A 25,116-nucleotide genomic window follows, 5' to 3' on the forward strand; every position below is an offset into this window, starting at 1 on the left:
GGTGTTCTGTAGGAGCTGTTCCTCATGTAGATGTATTTCTGATGTATTTGTGGAGAGGAAGGTGATCTCCACGTCTTACTCCTCCGCCATCTTGAAGGTCCCTCCTAGGTGTTTGTTCTTTAATTCTTCTAGGTCTTTGTTAAACATTTCTTGCATCTTCTCTATCTTTGCCTCCATTCTTTTTTTTTTTTTTTTTGCGATACGTGGGCCTCACTGCTGTGGCCTCTCCCGTTGCGGAGCACAGGCTCCGGACGCACAGGCTCAGCGGCCGTGGCTCATGGGCCCAGCCACTCCGCAGCATGTGGGATCTTCCCGGACCGGGGCACGAACGCGTGTCCCCTGCATGAGCAGGTGGATTCTCAACCACTGCGCCACCAGGGAAGCCCTGCTTCCATTCTTTTTCCGAGGTCCTGGATCATCTTCACTATCATTATTCTGAATTCTTTTTCTGGAAGGTTGCCTATCTCAGCTTCATTTAGTTGTTTTTCTGGGGTTTTATCTTGTTCCTTCATCTGGTACATAGTCCTCTTTCCATTCTTTTTCCGAGGTCCTGGATCATCTTCACTATCATTATTCTGAATTCTTTTTCTGGAAGGTTGCCTATCTCAGCTTCATTTAGTTGTTTTTCTGGGGTTTTATCTTGTTCCTTCATCTGGTACATAGCCCTCTGCCTTTTCATTTTGTCTATCTTTCTGTGAATGTGGTTTTCGTTCCACAGGCTGCAGGATTGTTGTTCTTCCTGCTTCTGCTGTCTGCCCTCTGGTGGATGAGGCTATCTAAGAGGAGGGACTGGTGGTGGGTAGAGCCGGCTGTAGCTCTGGTGGACAGAGCTCAGTAAAACTTTAATGCGCTTCTTTGCTGATGGGCGGGGCTGAGTTCCCTCCCTGTTGGTTGTTTGGCCTGAGGCGACCCAGCACTGGTGCCTACAGGCTCTTTGGTGGGGCGAATGGTGGACTCGGGGAGGGGGGTGGGGCTCACGCCAAGGAGTACTTCCCAGAACTTCTGCTGCCCGTGTTCTTGTCCCCGTGGTGAGCCACAGCCACCCCCAGCCTCTGCAGAAGACCCTCCAACACTAGCAGGTAGGTCTGGTTCAGTCTCCTATGGGGTCACTGCTCCTTTCGCCTGGGTCCCAATGCACACATTACTTTGTGTGTGCCCTCCAACAGTGGAGTCTGTTTCCCCCAGTCCTGTCAAAGTCCTGCAATCAAATCCCACTAGCCTTCAAAGTCTGATTCTCTGGGAATTCCTTCTCCCATTGCCGGACCCCCAGGTTGGGAAGCCTGATATGGGGCTCAGAACCTTCACTCCAGTGGGTAGACTTCTGTGGTATAAGTGTTCTCCGGTTTGTGAGTCACCCACCCAGTAGTTATGGGATTTGATTTTATTGTGATTGCACCCCTCCTACTGTCTCACTGCAGCTTCTCCTTTGTCTTTGGATGTGAGGTATCTTTTTTGGTGAGTTCCAGTGCCTTTCTGTCGATGATTGTTCAGCAGTTAGTTGTGATTCTGGTGCTCTCACAAGAGTGAGTGAGTGCATGTCCTTCTGCTCCGCCATCTTGAACCAATCCTGTTTTTTACTGTTTTTAATTCTTCACCCAGCTCTCACCTGAAAAACTTAGATGAACCTTTAACTTCAGGATCTGGTACTCACGATGTGGAGTTGAGTGTAGCTTTCCTGCTAGATTCCTTCTATGACCTTGGAATTGTCTGGTCATAGGCTTCCTGGATTTTAGCATGCAATCAGATGCTTTGATCTGTTGGTGAAATGCAGAGAAAACTTTTCTTTAATGCCCTGAACTTCTCGTCCTCTCTTCTGGCAGAACTGGGAAGCCAGACCTGGTATTTTTGGAACAAATACTGAGAGTGCTAATTTCTTTTAGGCCCTGAGATACAAAGGGCCCTGTCCTTGGGAGCCTCTTGGACATCCTGGGCAGGCAGTGCTATTCTAGACCAGAGGTTCTCATTATATGCAGTTTTTTTTTAAATTAATTAATTAATTTTTGGCTGCTTCAGGTCTTACTTGCGGCCTGCGGGATCTTCGCTGAGGCATGCGGGATCTTTCATTGTGGTGCGTGGCGTGTGGGTTTTCTCTTCTCTAGTTGTGGCACGTGGGCTCCAGGGCGTGTGGGCTCTGTAGTTTGCGGCACGTGGGCTCTCTTGTTGAGGCGCGGGAGCTCAGTAGTTGTAGTGCGCGGCTTTAGTTGCCCCACGGCATGTGGGATCTTAGTTCCCCGACCAGGGATCGAACCCACGTCCCTTGCACTGGAAGGAGGATTCTTTACCACTGAACCACCAGGAAAGTCCCTCTTATCTGCACTTTTAAAGCTCTTTGGGGTCTTCAGTGTATTTTGTAGTGTGGGATATATATCTACTCCATACTAGAAATTGAAGTATTTATTAATTCATTTAGAAATAATAATAAACTCATTACAAGTAAACATAAGTAGCATTTTTAAAAATGCAAAACGCTATTGTTTCAGAAATATTAGTGAGAAGAGTGGCATTATTTATTTTTTTTGAGTGGCATTATTTTTGAGAATCTCGTTAATGTCTGGCTTAATAGAAGACAGCTGGATTCTCATATTTGTTTCTGCATTCAGTTGGTTTGATATGTTGTTGTGATTGAATGATGACGAAAATCCAGCCTCACATAGATAATTAGTTGGAAAAGGGAGGAATATTTCTATGGCCTTTTCAGACAATAGTGGGTATTCTTCTTTGGTACTACACAGAAGTTAACAAGGGGTGGTTTTATGAAGGTTAGCTGCAATGGAATCTGAAATGTTATCAGTGAGCTTTTCATACTTTGTTTTCATTAGAGTCCATTGGTCTGTCTCTGACTTTGACCGGACCTTTTACCCATGCCTGATTCTTTGACATTGTGTGATAGATATTTGGAAAATACTGGTTCATTGAGTTATGCAGATCTTACAAATGTTGCCACATTTTATTTTATAGTATCAAAAACCAATATATTATCACCACACTCATCAGAAAGATGGTTAAGTATTGGGAAACTGTCAAGCTCATGGTGGCAGATACAATTTTTGCCAAAATTATAGTTTTCTCTTGGAAGCTCAAATTTTATCATTGGCAACAAACACTGTCAGCTGTTTTCCCTGAAGCGACAGGCTTACTCTGTTTCATTTTCTAGAGAATGCCTGCCAAGTATCAACGTCTGAATAATCATCACTTGTGTGTACTTCATTCTTTCAAGTAAGCATGATGTTCCACAGAGAAATTTTGCAATTCAAACAAGTGCTTTATTTAGAGACAACCATCGTCTTCTATTTTATATGTACTTCTCATTTTGTCACACAGAATATTAAAAAGATGTACTTGAGGATTGAGATTTCATTTTTATTGCGTCATCAAGGACATTTATAAGTAAAGCTGGCATTTCTTCTTTCACTGTACAGTGAAGGAGTGTGTGGTGGTGAAGAATCTCGCTTGGTGCCATTGTCTCGACTCCTACTCAGGAACCAGCAGTTTGACCCACCATTGCTCTTGCACCATCAGTGGAAAGGCTGGCACAGTCAAAAAAGGCAAATCACATTTTAGTTTTGTTATGAAAATAGTTTCAGCTAGTGGAACCCCTGGAAGAGTCTTAGGGTTCCCTCAGGGTCTGGGACCACACTTCGAGGACCACTGCTTTAGAGAGCTCACCTGAGGTTTCTTTCAGAAGCTGCTGAAGGTCAAGGCTTCAGGAGAGCTAGTCACTTAATTATGTTAAACCTTCAACTGTTTTCACTTTTTAGTAATTTGCAGATGGACCTCCCTTAGCTCTAGCTGCTGTAAGCTGTATTTTTTCCTGAGGTTTGCTAACTACTTTTACATAACTGTGTTCTACAAGAGCTGCCCTTCTCAACTTGTGGTAGTGACCCTTCCTTCTCATTAGGGTTGGGGTATTGGCCTTCCTTTCTTCACAGGGCTTTAAAGAAGTTCCATGCTCCTCTAGCTTTCTTTAGGGAGACATAGTTTGGGATTTATCTCATAAGAGAAAATGGGTCTGATTCCTATACTCCTCCTCATTCTGTTTGATTTCAGACAAGTCAGTTCTACCTTCTTACATAACTGTTGAGCAACTAAAGTAATTTCATCAGAGATCTTATGACTGTAGACTCTGAACCGTTTCCGATGTCCTGAGTTCCCCTGGTGACTGAGGGAAACACTGAGATGGAGGAGGAAAAGGAAACTTCAGATCCCAAGAGCCACATACACTCCTGTAATGTAGGAGAGTGATACAGTCAGTGTGTAATGAATAATTGCTTTCTGTAGAAATAGATACTTTGTCCAAGTTGGTCTGGGCCTGGCCCCTCGTGACTTGATGGTTTGAGACAACAGTCATAGATTTTCTAGCATAGACTGCTTGTCTTTCACTCTCACTTAAGGAGGAAACTTGAGGCAAAATGACCTCACAGAGAGTGGAAGGCAGAATGAGATAGACATCTTCTGAATGCTGTCTAAAGATGGCAAAGCAGGATGTTGAGATTCCTGAGACTGGATGCTTTAGAAGGAGAGAGGCTGGATCCAGGGACGTCAGGCAGGATGCTACTGCAACAGTCCTGCACTTGGTGAGGGGGGTGAGGGACTAGGAATTGGACTGAGCCAGTCATGCAAATAGAAAAGGATGTTTGAGGCCATTTTGTTTACCTTCAGAATGCTCAGCAGTTCTTTACCTTCCTTTCTTATCCCTTTAAGGGAAAAAAAAAATTGTTTCTTTTTTAACAGCTTTGTGGAGGTATAACTGACATTGAAAATATTCATCACCCTCAAGTCAATTAATTTTTAAACTTTGTTCTAGGGAGCCTTAATATCTCATGACGTTTTGCGGGGAGGCTTGGGTAGCATTGCTGAGGAGGAGGCCAGACTAGGGCAGTGATCTTCCTCCTTCTACTGGCATAGCTATGCATTTATCTGTTACAGAAACACAAGATTTTCCTATAAAAACCATCATGGAGCTTATGAGGCATATTCATATGAGAAGAGAACAGCGGTAAAAGATAGCCTTTACAAAGTATCAAATTCGAGGAATAAATACACAACAGATATTCATGGGTAGGATGGAGCTTGAGCTGGGCCTGGAAAAGGTAAATAAAATATGATAAGGATTCAGAAGGAAGAGGCTGAGTGGAGTAAGGGCCTGCAGACAGGTTTGAAAGGATTAGTATAAGACCAGAACAGGTCGTATAACAGAGTTCAAGGTGGAAGGAAATGGAAATACGCCTTAAAAAAAGACTGAAGCCAGACTCAGGCTAAGAAGTCTGGAATTTATTTATTGACTTACATGAGAATCATCTAGAAGGCTTGTTTAAAATACAGATCCCTGGGGCTTCCCTGGTGGCTCAGTGGTTGAGAGTCTGCCTGCCGATGCAGGGGAACCGGGTTCGCGCCCCGGTCCGGGAAGATCCCACATGCCGCGGAGCGGCTGGGTCCGTGAGCCATGGCCGCTGAGCCTGCGCGTCCGGAGCCTGTGCTCCGCAACGGGAGAGGCCACAGCAGTGAGGGGCCCGCGTACCGCAAAAAAAAAAACACAAAAAAATACAGATCCCTGGCCCCACCCCAGACTGAATCCTCTCTGAAAGTGGGGCTCAGGAATCTGCACCCCAGGTTATTCTGATGCAGGTCGTTGGTGGGCTACTGTGATATTAAATGAGGACCCAAGGAAAATTTTTGGAAAGGTAACTGATCAAGTAATATTTAAGCAAAGTTAATCTGGAGGTTGCCTGCAGAATGGAATTAGGAAGGGCAGACCCTGGAGACACAAACTTCAGTCTGGAAGCTGTTGCAGTAGTCCAGATCTGGGATGGTGGTGGAAATGAAAGGAGGAGGCATGCCATGAAGAAAGAATCTCTTAAGTTTTGTGACTGGTTTGGCTTTGGAGATTAAGAGAAAGGAAGAAATCAGAAGTGACTTAAGTTTTCCTCTTAGGTGACTGAGAGAAAGAAGTTTCCACTGAAAGAAACTGGAATGTCAAGAGTGCAGAGCTAGGGAAGTCCCTGGAGGTCCAGTGGTTAGGACTTGGCACTTTCACTGCCGGGGTCCGGGTTCAGTTCCTGGTTGGGGAACTGAGATGCTATAAGCCGTAAGGCGTGGCCAAAAAAAAGAGTGCAGAGCTGATCTGACAAGCGGGGCTGAAGTGGTTGGACTTGCCTGTGGAAAAGGTGGAGAAGACAGTTGGCGATGAGGACACAGAGCTTGAGAGAAGTCGGGTCTGAAAAGTGACTCTTCTCCTGCAGGTAATAGTTGAAGTGGTGAGAGCAGATTGGTTTGATGTGAGAGAGAGGATAAAAGAGAGGAGCTGTGGAGGATTTTGGAGCAGACCTCTGGAGGAAAAGGCACTGTTGAAGCAGTTGGGTGTGGCTGTGGCAGAGTTCCTACACTGAGTAAAGTAGCAGCAACAAGGAGATGCTGGTAGCACCCCAGTGTTCACTGCAGCACTATTTACGATAGCCAAGTTATGGAAGCAACCCAAGTGTCCAGTGATAGATGAATGGACACAGAAGATGTGGTACATATATACAGTGGAATATTACTTGGCCATAAAAAGGGAGAAATCTTGCCACTTGTAAAAACGTGGGTGGATCTAGAGGGTATTATGCTAAGTAAGATAAGTCAGACAAGGAAAAACAAATGCCCTGTGGGAAATGGCCATTGCAGACACATACAAGATCTAGAATCCTGTTAGTCACAGAGAAGAGAATCCACTTTACTCTGGCACTAGCCCAGCAGGCCACCCGCAGCTTCTGAAGAGGGTGGGAGTATATCCTTCGCCTTTGTCTTCCTCATTTGGATTAGAAGTGAAGCCAGCTAGATGCCGGGCCACTTGCGTCCAGTGTTCCTGGCACCGAGGATTCGTGTGGAGGGATGCAGAGAGACAGACATTGAGCAGTGTGTGCAGAGAGGAGGGTTCTCTTCGCCCAGCCCCGAGGTGTGCAGTGGGTACCCATGTCTATGAGGGAAAGTGGACTTGCCCGCGGTGCAGATGAAGATGCAGTGGTGTGCTCTTGGGCACTTCACCCGCAAAGGGGCTCAGTATAAACAGTGGAGGAGTGTTTCCAACCTGCCTTTTGTCTTGTAACTGAATGTTAGGGATAAGTGAGGGAACAGGGCCTAGGTGTGTGTTTCCTTTCTATTTAAGAGGCAGCATGGAGTCAAACTCAGGTTTTAATCTAGCCACTCCTTGTTGGTTGTTTAATTATAGAAAAGTTACTTAGCTTTACTGAGTCTTGGATTCATCATCAGCAAATTGAACATAGGGTTTTTGTGAGGATTAAATGAGCATAGTACCTGGTATTTATTAGGTGCCCAAACTAGCATTCATCAGTTCTAGTGTATTTCCCCTTTATTTACTGCATTTTTTTCAGTTTATTTATTCAACAGAATATTGAGCACTTATTGTGGGTGAGACCCTATATTGGGGACATCGGGGAGGGACAACATGCTCCTTGCTCCTAGTCAGATGAGTAGTCCATTATTAAAGCTCAGTGTAATACAGACAGTGATGGTGGCGAGCACAAGAGGTGAGGCATCCTATTTGAACTGGGGAGTCCAGAAAGTCTGCCTGGTGAAAGTGATATTTGAGCTGTTTATTTTTTGTCTGGTGGAAGAGAGGAAAGGCTTCTAGGGAACGATACTTGTAGAGACATGAAGGTCTGAGATAGGAGGATGCACGTGAGGAGCCACAAGTTGGGTGATATTCAGGGAGCACCAGCCTGAAATCTTGTTTCCTTAGCCCTTTTTGCCATCACTTTGGTGAATCTGTTGTGCTGCATTGGTGGGGAAAGATGTAGATTCCTGAAAGATGACTACGTGAATTGGGACGTGAATCTGTTGAGTGTGCATGACACACACTCAGGTGTGTGGTCTTATAAAATCACTGGCAGGATTTGACTTTTCCCTTTGTGTGTGCTTCTCTACCATAAGTAGAGTATAATTGTCCCCCGCATAGTATTTCCATAGTTTGGACTTGGTGGAGGTCCATTTTCTGCTACCTTAATTTGCGGTTACTGGCATCATATCTGGTTTTAGCCCTTATGCTGTCTTTTGCCCACTATCATTTTGAACATTGGCAGTGATTTTTTGGTACTCTCCTTGAGAAAGAATCCACATAGGTCAGCCTTTTCAGGAAAAGAGGGTGATGTCATGTGGCTTCTGCAGGCTTTTTGTTGGCAACACCAACAGTTCCTGTAGCTGTAGACAGGAATTCTCCTATCAAAATACAAAGTCCTCTCCCCATTGACTGTGTGTCTCAAATGAAACTTGAGCAAAAAAATTCTCTGCTAATTCCTTCCCTCTAGCCACTCTGAAAACACTTGTTGAAGATGCCAGGATTTCATTCAGAATTATCCCAGATGAATGACTTCTTATAAAAGGGTCTTGTATTTTTTTTCCCCTGGATGCTGTTGTGAAAGCAGGCCCACCTTGCCCTGCAGGTGTGAAAACTGCAGAATATTTTGTGAATTTGGTTTAGAATGCAAAAGACCATACTAAACTGACTGTTGGGGACCCAGAACTACAGGCTTGTTCAGAGGTTTTGCTTTAGAGGAAAGATTCAATGAGGAAATGTAAGAGACAGGCTCTCCTTCCCCCAAATCAGCCCAAACTGAAGGCTGGGATTTGGAATAAAGAAAGTTTCTCTCCTCTTCTCGCCTCTGTATTCTACTCTCTGACCTTTCCTGTCCCATTGTGGCTGCTGGAAATAAAGACACCTTAAATAAAAAGAATGTTGGTGTCTAGTTCCATCTTGTTTCTTCTCTTCCCCACAACATGTTGGTTGGAATTTAAGCCTATATAGTTGGCAAGACGCTTGAAGAGACGAAATGCAGCTCAGCTCCAGAATGCACTCCAGAGCTCAGCAGGAGAAATCTCTGCTCTTACCTGAACTTGTCACATTTAACCGTGAAAAGCAGACCACATCAGGGGTAGCTGAGAATTGGTGAGGGAGCAGTAGATGTAAAATAAGCTTCTCAAATGATCTTTGACCGTTCAGAATTGGTTGATGAGGAGGAAGGTATTAGCTGGTTTCTCTGCCACACCCAGACTTGCCTCATTCCTAGGCACACTCGTGTCAGGTGAGGGAAGGAAGCCACTTGTGTAAAGTTGTGGATGATGAGACAGAAAGGTGATTTTTTTCTTTGGAGAGAAAGGAAAGAGCTCTCAGAGTGAGAGGGTGGCAACATGTGAACAGACTCACACTGGTGGCACTTTAGTGTCCCAGTCCTTGATGGAGCCAGCTTTGGTTGCATGAGGGCAGCAGGAAGTCCACTGAAAACACCCTAAGGATCTAGTGTTCTTCTCCCAGGGCCCCAATTGATGACCAAGACTGGTTGCCCAAGAAGTGCTGAGGTGGGGCTCTTCCTTGCCTGGGCACCACTCTAGCACTGTGTCTGTCCTTCTAGGACTGTAACATTCCCAATTGTCTCTCTGCCCTTCAGGCTGCCGGACCTCAAGGATGCGGCTACTGCTGGTGGAGGTACGAGGCACCTTACCTGAGCTGGGCCATGAGGCCGCGTGGCCGTGATGTGGGCTCCTCATGGCCTCAGCAAGAACAGAGCACTACAGTATTGGCCTCCGCCAGGGAAACAGCTTTAAGTCGAGTGGGCCCTCAGGCACAGTGCCTACCCCGCCGCCAGAGAAACCCTCTGAGGGCAGAGTCTGGGCTCAGGCTCATCAGCAGGTGAAGCCAATCTGGAAGCTGGAGAAGAAGCACGTGGGAACACTGTCAGCAGGGTTGGGCCCAGGCCTCTTGGGTGTCCCACCGCAGCCCGCATACTTCTTTTGCCCCAGCACTTTATGTAACTCCGGGACCACGGCTGTCATTGCAGGCCACAGCAACTCCTGTTACCTGCACTCCCTCCCGGACCTGTTCAGCAGCACCCTGCTCTACCGCCGCTCCAACTACGGCCACAGACCATACCAGCAGCTGGAGTCTTTCTGCTTGCGTTCAAGCCCGTCAGAAAAAAGACCTTTTTCTCTCCCTCAAAAGAGCCTCCCTATCAGACTCACTGCCAATAAGGCCACTTCTTCCAAGGTCTCCCCCATGGCATCCTCATCCACAGAACCATACCTCTCACTGGGAGCGGCTGGGGAAAATCCTTCAGGGAAGAGCCTGGCCTCTGCCATCTCAGGGAAGACCCCGTCTCCACTCTCCTCTTCTTCCTCTTCCTACAAGCCCATGCTAAATAACAACTCCTTCATGCGGCCAAATAGCACTAAAGTGCCTTTATTGCAGGCCACAGAAGGCCTGAAGCCAGTATCCTCACCGAAGGTCCAGCTTGTCTCCTGGCATCATTCAGGGGGCACTGGAGACTGTGCACTCCAGCCTGTTGAGCACAAGGTGCCCAAGAGCAGTGGCACTGTCCTAGATGATGACCCTTCCCACAGCACCCTGTCTACCCCCAGTTCCTTAGACGCTTCCACCACCAGTGCTGCCTCTCCCCACTACAGCTGGAGTAACTTAGCCACAGGGGCAGAGCCACATCCCTATGGCCTGAATGGGGACTCTGTTTCCCAGAATCTGACTAAGGAGGTTCTGTTCACTGAGGCCGTGAGGAAGTTGACTGCAAGAGGCTTTGAGAAGAAGCCAAGGCAAGGCTACCATTTTGAACAGTCTTATTTCATGAACCCCAGCTTGCAGTGGGATGTCCTCAACAGGAACAGGTGGTGGAAACCAGCTGTGGTAGGCCAGCAGCTCCCTCAGGAGAATGCTGGAGCAGACAGTAGGGTCCTCCCTGGAGCCTCGGACACCATGGAGCTGGACAGTACAGTCTTCTGTACCAAACACATCAGCATTCACCTCCTTGCCTCACACGCCAGTGGGCTCAGCTGCAGCCCTGCCTGTGGATCTGCAATCGACTCCCCACCTCTTGGAGAAGACAAAACTCCAGCTCTGCCTTCTCCCTCTCAGCCCCTTGGCGTGGCCGAGGTGGCCACCCGCCTCTCTTCCATCCATCTGGGCAAGCTTGGGAGGGAGGAGCCTAAGGAAGCCAGGAAGCTGGACTCACCTGCTAGGGATATTGGGTAAGTTGGGGAAAGTTTTTGGTTCATTTAAAGCAGTAGCATGTATACATGTTTGGTGACACTGACCATCTGTCTCTGGAGGTTGGTTTTGTTTCTTAACTGCCCTAGAATTTTGGTTTTCACTTTAGGGCAGAGGTCAGAAAGCTACACTTTGGAGGCCAAATCCCACCCTCTGCCTGCTTTTATAAATAAGGTTTTATTGAAATGCAGCCTTACTCCTTCATTTACTACTGTCTGTGGCTGCTTTTTTGTTATAACGGTAGGGTTGAGTAGTTGCGACAGACTGAATGGCCCACAAAACTGAAAATATTAACTGTCTTGTCCTTTAGAGGAAGAGTTTGCTAAGCCTTGCTTTAGGTTATAACCAGGGAAAAATAAGAATTCCAAACATCATGTGTTGGGAACGGTGATTTCTCTACTTAATTCCAAACCAAATCAGGTTCTCAGTCATTCCTGGTATGATAGCCGTTTCAGAGTTAGGGCATACACATACTTGGCCTCTTCTCTTGTGCCTTGTTACTTCTCTGGAACCGTGGTCCACCAAGGCCTTGTTCTCAGTTCCCAGAGAGAAGTCTAGGGACCTTTGATGTCTATTACCACACATTGATTGATGGTGTTTTGTATTCAGAATTTTGTTTTTATATGCTATGAAGGACGTCAAAGAAGATGGAAGACATAGTGCCTCTCTGCAGAATAGGGGATGTAGGGTTGAGGAACTATGACTAGACCTAAGCTCTGAGGACAAGAGGAATGAGTTGTAAAGCCCAGGCAAGGGCCAGCAGATTGGTGACTGGGGAAGAGACAAACATTGGGAGATGATGAAGGAATGAGAATCCAACTGTGACCGCTCTTATGGAGTTGGCTGGGCCGGGGGCATGATTCTTTCTTATAGTTCAGCTACTGACCTCCAGCTAGACCAGGCTGAAGCTGAAGATCTGGAAGAAGAGCTAATAGATGGTTTGGAAGACTGCTGCAACCATGATGAGAATGAAGAGGAGGGTGAGTAGGGGACCCCCCTCTCACCTCCAACTGGGCATGGGTCACCACCGCTAGGTAAGGGGACTAACAATTGTGTACCAGATCCTTAACTCACTTTGTCACCTACATTCATCATTCGCCTTGGGGGTCTAAGGGTGGTAGTGGCTTTTGGGGGGCTTGCTTTCTAGCCCCCCATCCCCCGAGTCTTGCCTTCTCCCTGCTGCTGTCGAGCTTCGGGGAGGCCAAGCAAGGCAGCAGTGGGTGCTTGTGGCTCTGTAAGCAGGCTGAGCCAAGATGTCCGAGGAAGAGCTGCCTGGGCTTGGTGACTTTGTGTGGCAGCCTCTCCTAGCTGGGACTTCTCTGCTTTTCACCCCCAGGAGACTCAGAGTGCTCCTCATGCAATGCTGTTTCCCCCAGCGAGTCAGTAGCAGTGATCTCTCGGTGAGTGCTGGCTGTGTAGATCGTTGGTAGAGGCCCATTTTCCATCTCTTTAAGATTATAAAGAGATTAATCACCTAAGTCATTAATTAATGGCCCTGTTAACCCTAACTCATTTTTACCAAATTTTTACATTAGGACTTTAGTTTTCAAACAGGAAACAGTGGAAGGGAACAGAAGCATATTTTATCAGTTGGGCTTAAAAACAGTACCAAGTTTCTTAGGCTGCAGTTTGGTCTTTAGGCTTCAAGAAATTGTTTAAGTAAAAAGCAAATAATCTCAAGAAGTATTTAGAAAATTAATAACTAATTAATGAAGACCCATATTGTTTGAGGTAGATTCTTAGTTAGGCTACCCACTTGAGGGTAATTGCCACCTTGCATTATGAGTGTGTCCCACAGGCAGAAACAGTTCTGAGATAGATATACTGCTAATTGGAGCTTTTTGCAATGCTCTTCTGCTCCCTTCAGAGGTTAGTTTTATAAGACTGATGTTGACCTTAGTAATAAGAAATTGAATTTAAAATTCGCTAGCTTTAATCTAGATTATTTTGTTGACTGCCCTTTGTGGAATCTGAGTGATACCCATCTCTAACTAGGGAACCAACAAGTCAGTCTCTTAATGTAAACCCTTCTTTTGTAAAACAGATAGTTGTAGAATGCTGTATAACTGAGATGGGGAGTCCAGGGAGAGGAAGGAATGCAGGACTAAGAGGAAATTACTATAAATGAGGACATGTCATTGTGCTAAAGAGTTTTAGAACTTGCTTAAGGATCATATAGATCACCTTTCTGGGTAGAAAGTTAACATTCTTCAATATAATCTTCCTTGTTTCCCTCATCACTTCCAACCTTGTCTCAATATGAAGCTCTGTCTTCATTAATTATTATTAGATATTAAAAAGAACCCTTGGGCTTCCCTGGTGGCGCAGTGGTTGAGAGTCTGCCTGCCAATGCGGCGGGCACGGGGTAGAGCCCTGGTCTGGGGGGATCCCACATGCCGCGGAGCAACTGGGCCTGTGAGCCACAATTACTGAGCCTGCGCGTCTGGAGCCTGTGCTCCGCAATAAGAGAGACCACGATAGTGAGAGGCCCGCGCACCGCGATGAGGAGTGGCCCCTGCTTGCCGCAACTGGAGAGAGCCCTCGCAAAGAAACGAAGACCCAACACAGCCATAAATAAGTAAATTAATTAATTAAAAAAAAGTAAATGTTCCAAAATAAATGAAATAACAAATTATAGATGTAATAACATAGCGATAGTGAGAGGCCCACGCACAGCGATGAAGAGTGGCCGCCGCTTGCCACAACTAGAGAAAGCCCTCGCATGGAAACGAAGACCCAACACAGGGCCACAACTACTGAGCCCACATGCTGCAACTACTGAAGCCTGTGCGCCCTAGAGCCCGTGCTCCACAACAAGAGAAGCCACCACAATGAGAAGGCCATGCACCTCAATGAAGAGTAGCCCCCGCTCTCCTCAACTAAAGAAAGCCTGCGCGCAGCAACGAAGACCCAACGCAGCCAAAAATAAATAAATGGAAACGAAGACCCAACACAGCCAAAAATAAATAAATAAATATGAAAAAAAATAACTTCTACTGAAAATGTAAAAAAAAAGCAAAATTTCTATTCTAATTTTAATTAAAATCTGGCCATATGTGTTGAGGCTAGCCTAGCATGTGGAGCACCCAGACTGTGGTTGCTTTCCTTTGTGTCAGTTGTGCCTTAGATGAAGCTAAGAGGAAAAGTTAGCCTCACCTAAGATTAGTATGGACAAGGCAGGCTGCATCTCTGAATGTGATGGTGCACATTCACATGGTGCAGCGGCCGTACTAGTTTTAGAGTCCCAAACTAACAAGGTGGAGAGAGTTGTTTGGAAAGTGGAGAGACAGAATTGGGACTTTCTGTGAAGATTAGTAGAAATCCTGTCATAGGTATCCTGAATCTGGTGCATAAATTCTGTTACTTTAAGCCTAACCCATTGTTCTTTCAGAAAAGCAAAGCTACTCCTGGTCGTATATACTGGATGTTGACTAAGCACCTCCACTCTCCAGAAGAGAAATATATTTAACATTTAATTGACTTGGAACCCCTTTTCCACACTTAAGGGCGATCTAGGTTTGTCTTCAGGCCTACTTCAAGGCAGCTGAACAGCCCTTTATTTAACCTTTCTGATTTATAAGATAAAATTCACAAAAGGTGTTTGTTAATTATTTGCTCATTAATTAATTTAACTTCTACAAAATGTACAGTCTATATGAAGCTTAAAACATGAGTTCAAGCAAATGGAGGTTGATGAATTCTAAACTACTTTGCATTTTGACTAAAATCAGAAATATTTTTGGATTGCAAAATCTTATTTTTTCCCAATTATGAAAGATTTATATATTTATTATAGAAAATTTTGCAGTCACAGAAAGATCATTGAAAACACTACCTCTCCTTCTCTATTCAGCAATAGTTTATTACATTTTCTGTTCCATATTCTTTTTCTAAGAATTGTATAAGTTTAGAGATGGCAATCATCAAGACCAGCCTCTTTTTTTCAAACATGAAAATTGAGGACCAGAGAAGTTAAGTAACTATTTGCAAGGTCAAGGTTTCTAGCACTGCTAAACCAGAAGCCAGACCCATTGAGGTTAAGTTCAGTACTCCTGAGAGGCAGCTAACAAAGATTTTTTTTTTTAATTAAACTTTTGAGACATTTGTAGACGTGCAGTTTTAAGAAATAATACAGAGATTCCCTGAATTCTTTACTCATTTTCCCCCTGTGGTAACATCTTTTTTTATTTTTTTATTTTTTATTTTTTTGCGGCACGTGGGCCTCTCACTGTTGTGGCCTCTCCCGTTGCGGAGCACAGGCTCCGGATGCGCAGGCTCAGCGGCCATGGCTTATGGGCCCAGCCGCTCCGCAGCATGTGGGATCTTCCCGAACCGGGGCACGAACCCGTGTCCCCTGCATCGGCAGGTGGATTGTCAACCACTGCGCCACCAGGGAAGCCCGTAACATCTTTTTTTAAATTTTGGCTGCATTGGGTCTTCATTGCTGCCCACGGGCTTTCTCTAGTTGCAGCGAGCCGGGCTACTCTTCGTTGAGGTGCGCGGGCTTCTCATTGCGGTGGCTTCCCTCGTTGCAGAGCCCAGGCTGTAGGTGCATGGGCTTCAGTAGTTGTGGTGCGCGAGCTCAGTAGTTGTGGCTTGCGGGCTCTAGAGCACAGGCTCAGTAGTTGTGGCACAGGGGCTTAGTTGCTCCGCGGCATGTAGGATCTTCCCGGACCAGGGCTTGAACCCGTGTCCCCTGCATTGGCAGGCGGATTCTTAACCACTGTGCCACCAGGGAAGTCCCTCCTGTGTAACATCTTGCAAAACTATAGTACAATTTAGTACAATCAAGACATTAACATTAGTGAAAATGTAAACATTTCCGTCACTGCAAGAATCCCTCCTGTTATCCTGAGAGTGCACCTACTTCCTTCCTACTCCCATCCCCTTCTTAAGCCCTAGCAACTGATAGTTTTGTTATTTCAAGAATGTTATACAGGGCTTCCCCAGTGGCGCAGTGGTTGAGAGTCCGCCTGCCGATGCAGGGGACACGGGTTCGTGCCCCGGTCCGGGAAGATCCCACATGCCGCGGAGCGGCTGGGCCCGTGAGCCATGGCTGCTGAGCCTGCGCCTTCGGAGCCTGTGCTCTGCAACGGGAGAGGCCACAACAGTGAGAGGCCTGTGTACCACACACACACACACACACACACAAAAATAATGTTATACAAATGGAATGATAGCTGTATATAGCCTTTTGAGATTAGCTTTTTTTACTCAGCATATTCTTTGCAAATTCATCCAGGTTGTTGCATGTATCCATAGTTCATTCCTTTATATTGCTGAGTAGTGTTCCATGGTATCAGTGGACCACAGTTTGATTAACCAGCCACCTGCTGAAGGATATTTTGTTTGTTTCCAGTTTTTGACTATTATGAATAAAGCTGCTCTAAACAATTGTGTACATATTTTTGAGTGAACATAAGTCTTCGTCTCTCTGAGATAAATGCCCAGGAGTGTAATTGCTGGGTTCTATGGTAATTGCATGTTTAGTTTTTTTTGTTTGATTTTTTTCTTTTTTGGCTGTACCACACAGCATGTGGGATCTTAGTTCCCTGACCAGAGATTGAACCTGAGCTCCCTGCAGTGGGAGCACAGAGTCTTAACCACTGGACCACCAGGGAAATCCTGCATGTTTAGTTTTTTAAGAAACTGCCAAAACTGTTTTCCAGAGTGGCTGTACCATTTTGCATTCCTGTCTTGTCTTTGTTTTTAAACATTAACTCATTCTCCTTGATTTTCAACAATCTTAAATTCTGATACTCAGTAAATGAAAAGCCTTTAAAGTAAAATATTTTGGAAATGAGGAATAGAGTTGAATTAATTGGGTTTATTTAATTAGGAATTAATATTTAACTTGACCCAATAAAATGCACTAAAAATCTCTAAGGTTTGAAACACTGAAGTGTTTTACATGCAGTGCCTATTTCTGTTGTGCTGCAAAATTACAAGTAGAGTGGCTCTTCATAAGCTAAAAATTAATCTTAAAAAATATTTGTGGATCGTATAGCTCAGTATAGAGAGTAATAACTACTCTCTCCACTTTCAATGCTGTTTGAAGAAATGGTCTGGGTCTGTCAATAGATAGTTGAGGTTTTCACTATTTTGAGACTCCTTGAGCTAGCCTTGGCCAAGACATTGTTGGAATAACAATAGGGACCCCATGGCCCACTGCCGCAGATTCCCAGACATGTGTTACCACGTTGTTATGTAAAAATCTGATGTTAACGAATCATTTTCAAAACAGAGAAGAGCATTAATCATCCATATATTTTCAGATAAATGTAAAATGAGTTAGGAGTAGCACTACTTCTTTTCTTTCTGTTGCCTTTTTCCCCCTTTTCTTTTTAAAAATCTCTGTATCTCTTCTTAGTTCTTTTCTACCTTTTCTCCTTTTCCTCCTTTTTAGTTACCCATATCATTCTTTTTCTCTCCTTGTTATTTCTCTTAGTCTTAGTGTAGTCTATTCCTCTACTAGTATCCACTCAAACTCATTACCTGCTCTCAGAACCACTCTTTTCAGGAACCTCCTCAGCCTGTGGCTTGTCACAGGAAATTTTGGAGTTGTCTCATAGAATGAAGTATTGGAAAACTTTGTCTTTAGGTGATTTTTTTTTTTTTTGCCGTACGCGGGCCTCTCACTGTTGTGGCCTCTCCCGTTGCGGAGCACAGGCTCCGGACACACAGGATCCGGATGCACAGGCTCAGTGGCCGTGGCTCACGGGCCCAGCCGCTCCACGGCATGTGGGATCTTTCTGGACCAGGACACGAACCCGTGTCCCCTGCGTCTGCAGGCGGACTCTCAACCACTGCACCACCAGAGAAGTCCTCGTTAGGTGATTTTTAATGGTGTGACTGTATAGGTTAGCCGTAGCACCTTATGGATTAACATTTGCAAAATAATTATTGAGCACTTGTTTTTGTAGAATCAAAGTGTAAGATAGCGCCCTGAAAGAAATATGTAATAGTGACAGCACTCAGGGCTGTGGCTTTCCCTTTCTCTACCACATTTCTGTTTTTCATCTTAGGAACTGTATGGAGATTCTGACCAAACCCCTTTCCAATGAGAAAGTTGTCCGACCAGCCCTCATCTACAGTCTCTTTCCCAACGTGCCCCCTACCATCTATTTTGGCACTCTGGATGAGAGAGGTAAACCTGGCCAAGTGTCAGCCCAGAAGAACCCCCAGGAGAAGGATGCTAGCGAAGTTGGGAGGAGGTGGCAATAGGGTGGAAGGGGCTTTCCAGAATGGCTGTATTGGTGCTTGGTTCCCCGCCTGGTTCACCAGTCTGATGGGGGGATCTTTATCTTGTCCATCCTTTGGCTGACCCTCTCAGCCCCATAATTTCATGATCATTCTTGCCCTCTAACCTTGCATCTTTCCCCTTTCAACCGCCTCTCCTCTCTGTTTTCCTCATACCTGTGCAGCCTCCTTTCTTCCCCAAAGTGTGCTCCTTTCAAACTCTGATATGGAGCAATACTTAGTGCCTTGCCTACCCAGGGAAGGCTGAGCAACAGTGCCATCTTTTACCTCTTCTCACCATGACTTTCCTGCTCTTCTCCACACTCTCCCCCAACCTCCCCGCTTTCCCCCAGTGGAGAAACTTCCCTGGGAGCAGAGGAAGCTGCTCCGGTGGAAGATGAGCACAGTGACCCCCAACATTGTCAAGCAGACCATTGGACGGTCCCACTTCAAAATCAGCAAGAGTGAGTCACTTGCCTTACTTCGAGCCTGTCCTCTGCCCCAACAGATGGTCTTGGGGCAGGAACGGAGCCCTAGATATACCTCCTGTTATGTGGGGACCCTGTCCTGAAGTTTCCAACTTCATAGGAGGACATAGGTCTGAAATCCCTCTGGGCTGGAGTCTGTTCCTCAAAATTGGAAGACAGAGGCCCATTGTTCTAGTCCTGACCCCAGGGCCTCATGTAGGACAGCTCCATGGCAACTCTTAGAAAACCGGGGCTGGGAGCTATGCCCAGGCCCAGTGGTATTTCTGGGGCCTCTGAGCCTCTCTCTGTCCCAGGGACCAAGCTGCCAGCAGGACTGACTTCCTGATGTGCCTTCTGTAGGGAATGATGACTGGCTGGGCTGCTGGGGTCACCACATGAAGTCTCCTAGTTTCCGATCCATTCAGGAGCATCAGAAGGTAGGGGCCCTTTCTGAGCCACTCTTCCCCTGGACTCCGGACTGGGCAGGAGGAGGCTGGTATTGGAAGTGGGGGAAGAGGAGGATGACCATGGAGAAGTCAGGAGGGTTCATAGGGGAGTGGAGGAAGTGTAGGAGGCAGGTGCGGGGTGAGCCCCCAGCAGATCACACATGTCTAGTAGTTCAGCTGCAGTGTCTTAGACAGTTGCAGCCTCTAAAAGACACTTTTTCCTCTAGTGTCTTGAGATGCAGTGTCAGTTTTCAGTTTATTATGTTTCTCCTGTAACCGCTGCACATTGCCTCCATTCCTCCAAGCTGAATATGTGTAAAGAGGACTTTGGTCTCGTGCTGGAATGAATAGTCCCTTTTCCCCAGGAAAGCCAGGTACTTTCCTGTCTTTGTCCTACAGGCATGGAAAAAGACTTAACAGCTTTTTCTTTGCTCTTAAGGTGATATTATGTCTGTCTTAGTTACTATTTTATGTCGTGAACTGTTGACTCCTAAAGGGCACTCCGTTTTGTTGTGTTTGTGTTTTAATCATTTTTTGGTGAACGCTCAGCAGCTGAATACTTAAGGACCTTTAGATGGTGATAATCAGACGGAACCGGAGCTTTGAATGTTGAAATGGTGTAATGAATCTTGCTGTCTTCCTTGTGGTCTCACCTGGACCCTCTCTCTCCCTACTCTCACCCTTTGTCCCTTCTGTAGCTAAATCACTTCCCAGGTTCATTCCAGATTGGGCGAAAGGACCGACTGTGGCGGAACCTGTCCCGCATGCAGAGCCGGTTTGGCAAGAAGGAGTTCAGTTTCTTCCCCCAGTCCTTCATCCTGCCCCAGGATGCCAAGCTTCTGCGCAAAGCCTGGGAGAGCAGCAGCCGCCAAAAGTGGATTGTTAAACCAGTGAGTGGATCACGGCAGGTGGCAGGCCAGGGCCTGAGAGTGGGAACAGCAGAGTGTCTGGCCAGGTAAACAGCTCCTCTCCTCTCCCTTTGACCTCTAGCCAGCATCTGCTCGAGGCATTGGCATCCAGGTCATTCACAAGTGGAGTCAGCTCCCCAAGCGAAGGCCCCTTCTGGTACAGAGGTGAGCCAGTCTCCAGCTCAGATCCTGCTCCCCGTTTCCCATCTTCTCAGCCTGGAGGTTCTCTTTTCATGATGTTCTTTTGTCCTTTGTCCTCCCAGCCAAAAAACTTCCTCAGCCAGCTGTTTAAAGGTCTTTGTCCTGGGGACCGTTAGCCGGCTTTTGCCATGGCTCAGTTACCTACCAAGCCCTATCTCATCTGTCCTGTCCCTGAAGCTGGCCTTTCCCTGTGTAGGTATCTCCACAAACCCTACCTCATCAGCGGCAGCAAGTTCGATCTGCGAATCTATGTTTACGTCACCTCCTATGATCCTCTACGGATTTACCTCTTTTCAGATGGACTCGTCCGCTTTGCCAGTTGCAAGTATGTGGTAGTGGAGAGGCCTCATCCTGACAGCTTTGGGGATTTGCTTTCCTTCCAGGGAGGGAAACCAGAGGACACCAAACAGGAAAATAACCAATATTTTGGTAGTTTTTGTTTGCAAAGGAGAAGGTAGGGTGCCTTTGGGAAAACCTAGTCTTCCTTTTCTCCTGTGTGTCTCCTTTACTTTTACATCAAACACTTCACTTCTGACACTTCTGGGCACCAAATGTGTGGGTTTTTTTCCCCCACACGAAGCAGTTCTACCCAACACCAGGTGAGTGTCAATTGAACTCAATTCTGACACTCTCTACCTGGAGATAGCATCAGATCCCACAGGTTAAGGGCTCAGTCTCATCAGGCTGCCCCTCCCTACACCGCCTCAGATGCCAGTTGCAAGTGCAGGGTGCCGCATGTGTTTCTGACCAACTGGCTATAAATCAGAGGTTCCCATGACCCCCTCCTTGGGGCCGGGGCTGAGGGGTATCAATTTGATTAATTTGCTAGAGCAGCTCACTCAACTCAGGAAACCTATTTACTTATGTTTACTGATTTATGAAAGATGGATGTGTTAAAGGGTACAGAAGGACAGCCAGATGGAAGAGATGCACAGGGCAAGGTATGTAGGAAGAAGCACGGAGCTTCTATGCTCTCTCTGGGCTGGCTGCTCTCGCAGCACCTCCAGAGGTTCACCCACCCGGAAGCTCTCTGAACCTCATATTTTGGGGATTTTTATGGAGGCTTCATCACTTAGGCATGATCGAGCATTAACTCCATTTTCAGCCCTTCTCCCTTTTAAAGAGATTGGGAGTTGAGTGGGGGGAGTTGAAACTTCCACCTGTCTAACCATGGCTTGGTCTTTCCAGTGACTCATCCAGGAGCCATCCAGGATCTTACCCAATGTCGCCTCATTAGAACAAAAGGCGCTCCTATCACCCAGGAAATTATAAGAGTTTCAGGAGCTCTGTGTCAGGAACTGGGGTCAAAGACCAAATCTGAGAACAAAGATGCTCCTTGTACTCTTACCACTTAGGAATTTACAAAGGTTTTAGGAGCTCTGTGTCAGGGGCTGGGGGCAGAGACCAATATGTATATTTGTTATTATAAATCACAGTTATATGTGGAAGGGGAAATAAGGAGGTCCTCTGCTTCACTGAATAGGGAGGGTCTTCCTGCAGGACTGAGGTGGGATAAATTGGGAGATGAGTTTATCTGTGGTGTTTTGGAAACCTTAACAGTAGGTGTACTTCTCAGACCCTTGTGCATCTGAAAAGATCTGTCCACTTGTCCTTTGCCTTCTCAGGATGTGGGGAAATGTTTGGACCATTATCCATCTGCCATCTCACCATCTCACCTCTGCCTTTCCTCTCACTTCCAGGTATTCCCCTTCCATGAAGAGCCTTGGCAACAAGTTCATGCACCTGACCAACTACAGTGTCAATAAAAAGAATGTCGAGTATCAGGCCAATGAAGATGAAACGGCCTGCCAGGGCCACAAATGGTACCCAGACAGTGTCCCCATCAAGTGGAGGTCTAGAGGAGCACAACGTTCTGGGGTTTGGGGAGGTTTCGGGGGGGTGGTGAGTGGAGGATTAATATAAGACCCAGAGATTATATAAACACTTGGCAATTCAGAATTGGTCTGTTTGCATCTAACTCATTTCTGTCTTAATTCAAAACATCAAAAGAAGATATATGAAGAAGATACCTTTGGGCCTCTCATTCCTTTTTCCTTCGCTTTTCTTCATCGCTCATTCGGAGAATACAACCCTAAATTCTCCCTCCTCCTCTCCTGCCTTACAGGGCACTGAAGGCTTTATGGAGCTACCTGAGCCAGAAGGGAGTCAACAGTGATGCCATCTGGGAGAAGATAAAGGACGTTGTTGTCAAAACGATCATCTCGTGAGTCACACTGCCACCCTGGGTATGGGGCCTGCCACTGAACCCACCCTTTTCTTGTGGACCTCCACCCTGCTGTGCTCCAGACTTTTGACCATGCTGTGTTTCCGTTTCTGAGGACAGGGTTTAGGAAGGAATGGATAGACTTAAATTCTGCTCTTCTACTGAACTTCATCCCCAGAAGCTGGCTCCAGATCAGAGACATCTCTTGAGAGCCTCTTTTCCTGGGTTGCTTCTGTTCTTCTGTCTCTGAGCCACTCCATTGGCAGGGCAGCTCTAGGTAGAGCCTTTGGGAGGAGCTGAGCTGAATACTTTCTCCTCCCTGTGACCAGGTCAGAACCCTATGTGACCAGCCTGCTGAAGATGTACGTGCGGCGGCCCTACAGCTGCCACGAGCTCTTCGGTTTTGACATCATGCTAGATGAGAACCTCAAGCCCTGGGTCCTGGAAGTCAACATCTCCCCAAGGTAGGTATTCTAAGGGCACTCACAGTAGAAGCCTTTCTGTGTCCTCATGATCCTGTTTCTGCTCCAGTCTTGCTGACTTTGGGAAAACCTTTCCTTCACTAGAATATGTGTTTTCCCTTCATGGTCTGTTTACACATTCCCTTATTCTTTGCCATTATCTCAAGGTTCTCTGACATTGGAGACAGATTGTTAAAAGTTACTCTTTTCTTTTAGACTTGATGCCTACTGCATGCTTTTCCCTAGCAAGGTCATGGGCAGGAACCACCCTGTGTGAGGTTATTCACTATCCGTGGGGCAAGAAGACCTCTGTGATGGTGCTCATGAGTTTGGATGTAAACGGGGCTGGCATTGACTGGGACTTGTGACTGGAAACAGTTTTGGCAACTGCTTTTACCACTCTTTGGATCCTTTCCCTGAAGCCTCCACTCCAACTCTCCACTGGACATCAGCATCAAAGGCCAGATGATCCGTGACCTTCTGAACCTGGCTGGCTTTGTTCTGCCCAGCGCAGAGGATATCGCTTCCAGCTGCAGCAGCTCCAGCAGCTCCACCACCTCCACCACCTCCACCACCAGGTCAGCCTCCTTGCTTGGCTGCAGCTTGGCTGGCAGCACGAGCAGCCCCATAGAGACTCTGGGAAGGGTTGGTGTCTGGGCGCTCCGTCCTGCTTGGTCTCCCTTGCTGCTCGGTCTGACCCTGCAATCTACTCACACACCACTGCCATGTCAGTGCCCCTAAAAGCCTGTTTGCTTAATTGCTCCCCTGCCCAGGAATCCCCACAGAGCCTGGGGGATCAGCTTTAAATTCCTCAAGCAGGGGATTCCCTGGCAGTCTAGTGGTTAAGACGCCACGCTTTCACTGCTGAGGGCCTGGGTTCAGCCCCTGGTCGGGGAACTACGATCCCACCAGCCGCGCGGCACAGCCAAAAAAAAAAAACCCCTCAAGCAGACATTCAAGGCCCCAGCCTCTTTTTCCCAGGCACCCCTCCCTTAATTCCTCTTCCCAGCTCCTGTGCTCTGACAAACTGGATTGCTCATAGAACCTCAAGGTTGGAAAAATCCTTAAGGATCAGTTAGTCTAGTCTCCTCTCTGAAATGTTCACTGCTTCTCATTGTTCCGCTATGGTGTCCCCTCCTCTGCTCATGGGGTTTCTTCCTCCTTCCACTCAGCAAGACCTCCCTGTTTCAACCTCACCCATCCATCAAAGCCTAGCTGAAGGCAGCATCTTCATGAAACCAGCTCAATGTGGGCTCTCTCCTCCACACCCCCAAAGCACTCAGAACCACTCTTGAGGAAAGGGAGCTCAAGTTTTTGGTAACAAAGCTTGCTTTCCCCACTGTACCTTGTAGACTTATATTTGGCTCTGTGCTATAGTTATTTGTCATTTGACACATGCCATCCTGTGAGGTTCTTGGAGACCATCTTTGTGTCTCTCTCAGCAGTAATTGTTGTAATGTGTATGATGAAACTGAGGTGCAGGGAGGTCAGGGAATTTGTCCAGGATCACATAGCCAGTAGGGCCAAGCTGGATATTTATTATAGTAAGTGTTCACTAAATTAAACTAAACTGAAATATATACAGTGATTGTTCCATGGTCCTCCTTTTTTATCATTTAAATACAACTTAAAGAGGGTACTTTGTACTCTTTTAGTTCTTACATGGTACTTCATCTTTGAGTCTCAGGCTACTGGAATGCAGTGCACTGCAGTCTGATTTACTCACGTAACGAACTTCTGTCCATCCTTCTTTGCCTTCTCTTGAGAAGTGTGTCTTCCTGGGCTGGACCCTCTCTCTACATGTCCTCAGGTTGTGAAGCTGCTGACCTTACCCTTTGCCCCTTTCCACCCTCTGCCTTAGCCTGCCCAGCTCCCCCAGGGACAGATGTCGAATGGCCCCGGAGTACTTCACTGCACAGAAGATGAAGAAAGCCTATTACCTGACCCAGAAAGTTCCTGATCAGGTAGGAAATTGCCTTCACCCCAGTGCTAGTAGAAAGCTTCCCAGGTCAAACCTGTGGAGCCCCAAGGCAAGCAGTTTTTCTTCCCTCTAGGGCAGGGTTTTCTACATCCCCTGGGGTGCAGGGATTTGTTGGAATGTATGTCATTCCAGGGAGAGTTGATGGCCC

At 46.5% G+C, this 25,116-nt stretch overlaps 1 protein-coding gene across 5 annotated transcripts in view; it reads left to right on the forward strand.

The window, feature by feature from the left end:
* The window catches only part of TTLL4 (tubulin tyrosine ligase like 4), a 58,341-nt gene that overhangs the window by 22,693 nt on the left and 10,532 nt on the right, over positions 1-25,116 (forward strand). For 3 of the 5 annotated variants that reach the window (XR_003677722.2, XR_003677723.2, XM_024124777.3), the window contains exons 2-15: positions 9,438-11,022; positions 11,915-12,021; positions 12,378-12,441; positions 18,067-18,188; positions 18,634-18,744; positions 19,108-19,184; positions 19,892-20,083; positions 20,184-20,266; positions 20,499-20,627; positions 22,003-22,125; positions 22,428-22,526; positions 22,856-22,990; positions 23,410-23,565; positions 24,849-24,951. Coding sequence is in view for 3 of the 5 variants with exons in the window: in XM_024124777.3 (XP_023980545.1) it covers positions 9,536-11,022; positions 11,915-12,021; positions 12,378-12,441; positions 18,067-18,188; positions 18,634-18,744; positions 19,108-19,184; positions 19,892-20,083; positions 20,184-20,266; positions 20,499-20,627; positions 22,003-22,125; positions 22,428-22,526; positions 22,856-22,990; positions 23,410-23,565; positions 24,849-24,951 (2,988 nt within the window). In the remaining 2 variants the exon portion in view is untranslated. Of the gene's footprint in view, positions 1-1,014; positions 1,080-9,437; positions 11,023-11,914; positions 12,022-12,377; positions 12,442-18,066; positions 18,189-18,633; positions 18,745-19,107; positions 19,185-19,891; positions 20,084-20,183; positions 20,267-20,498; positions 20,628-22,002; positions 22,126-22,427; positions 22,527-22,855; positions 22,991-23,409; positions 23,566-24,848; positions 24,952-25,116 lie in introns of those variants that run through there. The other 2 variants (XM_055090069.1, XM_024124778.3) reach the window with 2 other exon arrangements.

The sequence above is a fragment of the Physeter macrocephalus genome, chromosome 2, assembly GCF_002837175.3.
Source record: "Physeter macrocephalus isolate SW-GA chromosome 2, ASM283717v5, whole genome shotgun sequence".
NCBI classification, from domain to species: Eukaryota; Metazoa; Chordata; class Mammalia; order Artiodactyla; family Physeteridae; genus Physeter; species Physeter macrocephalus.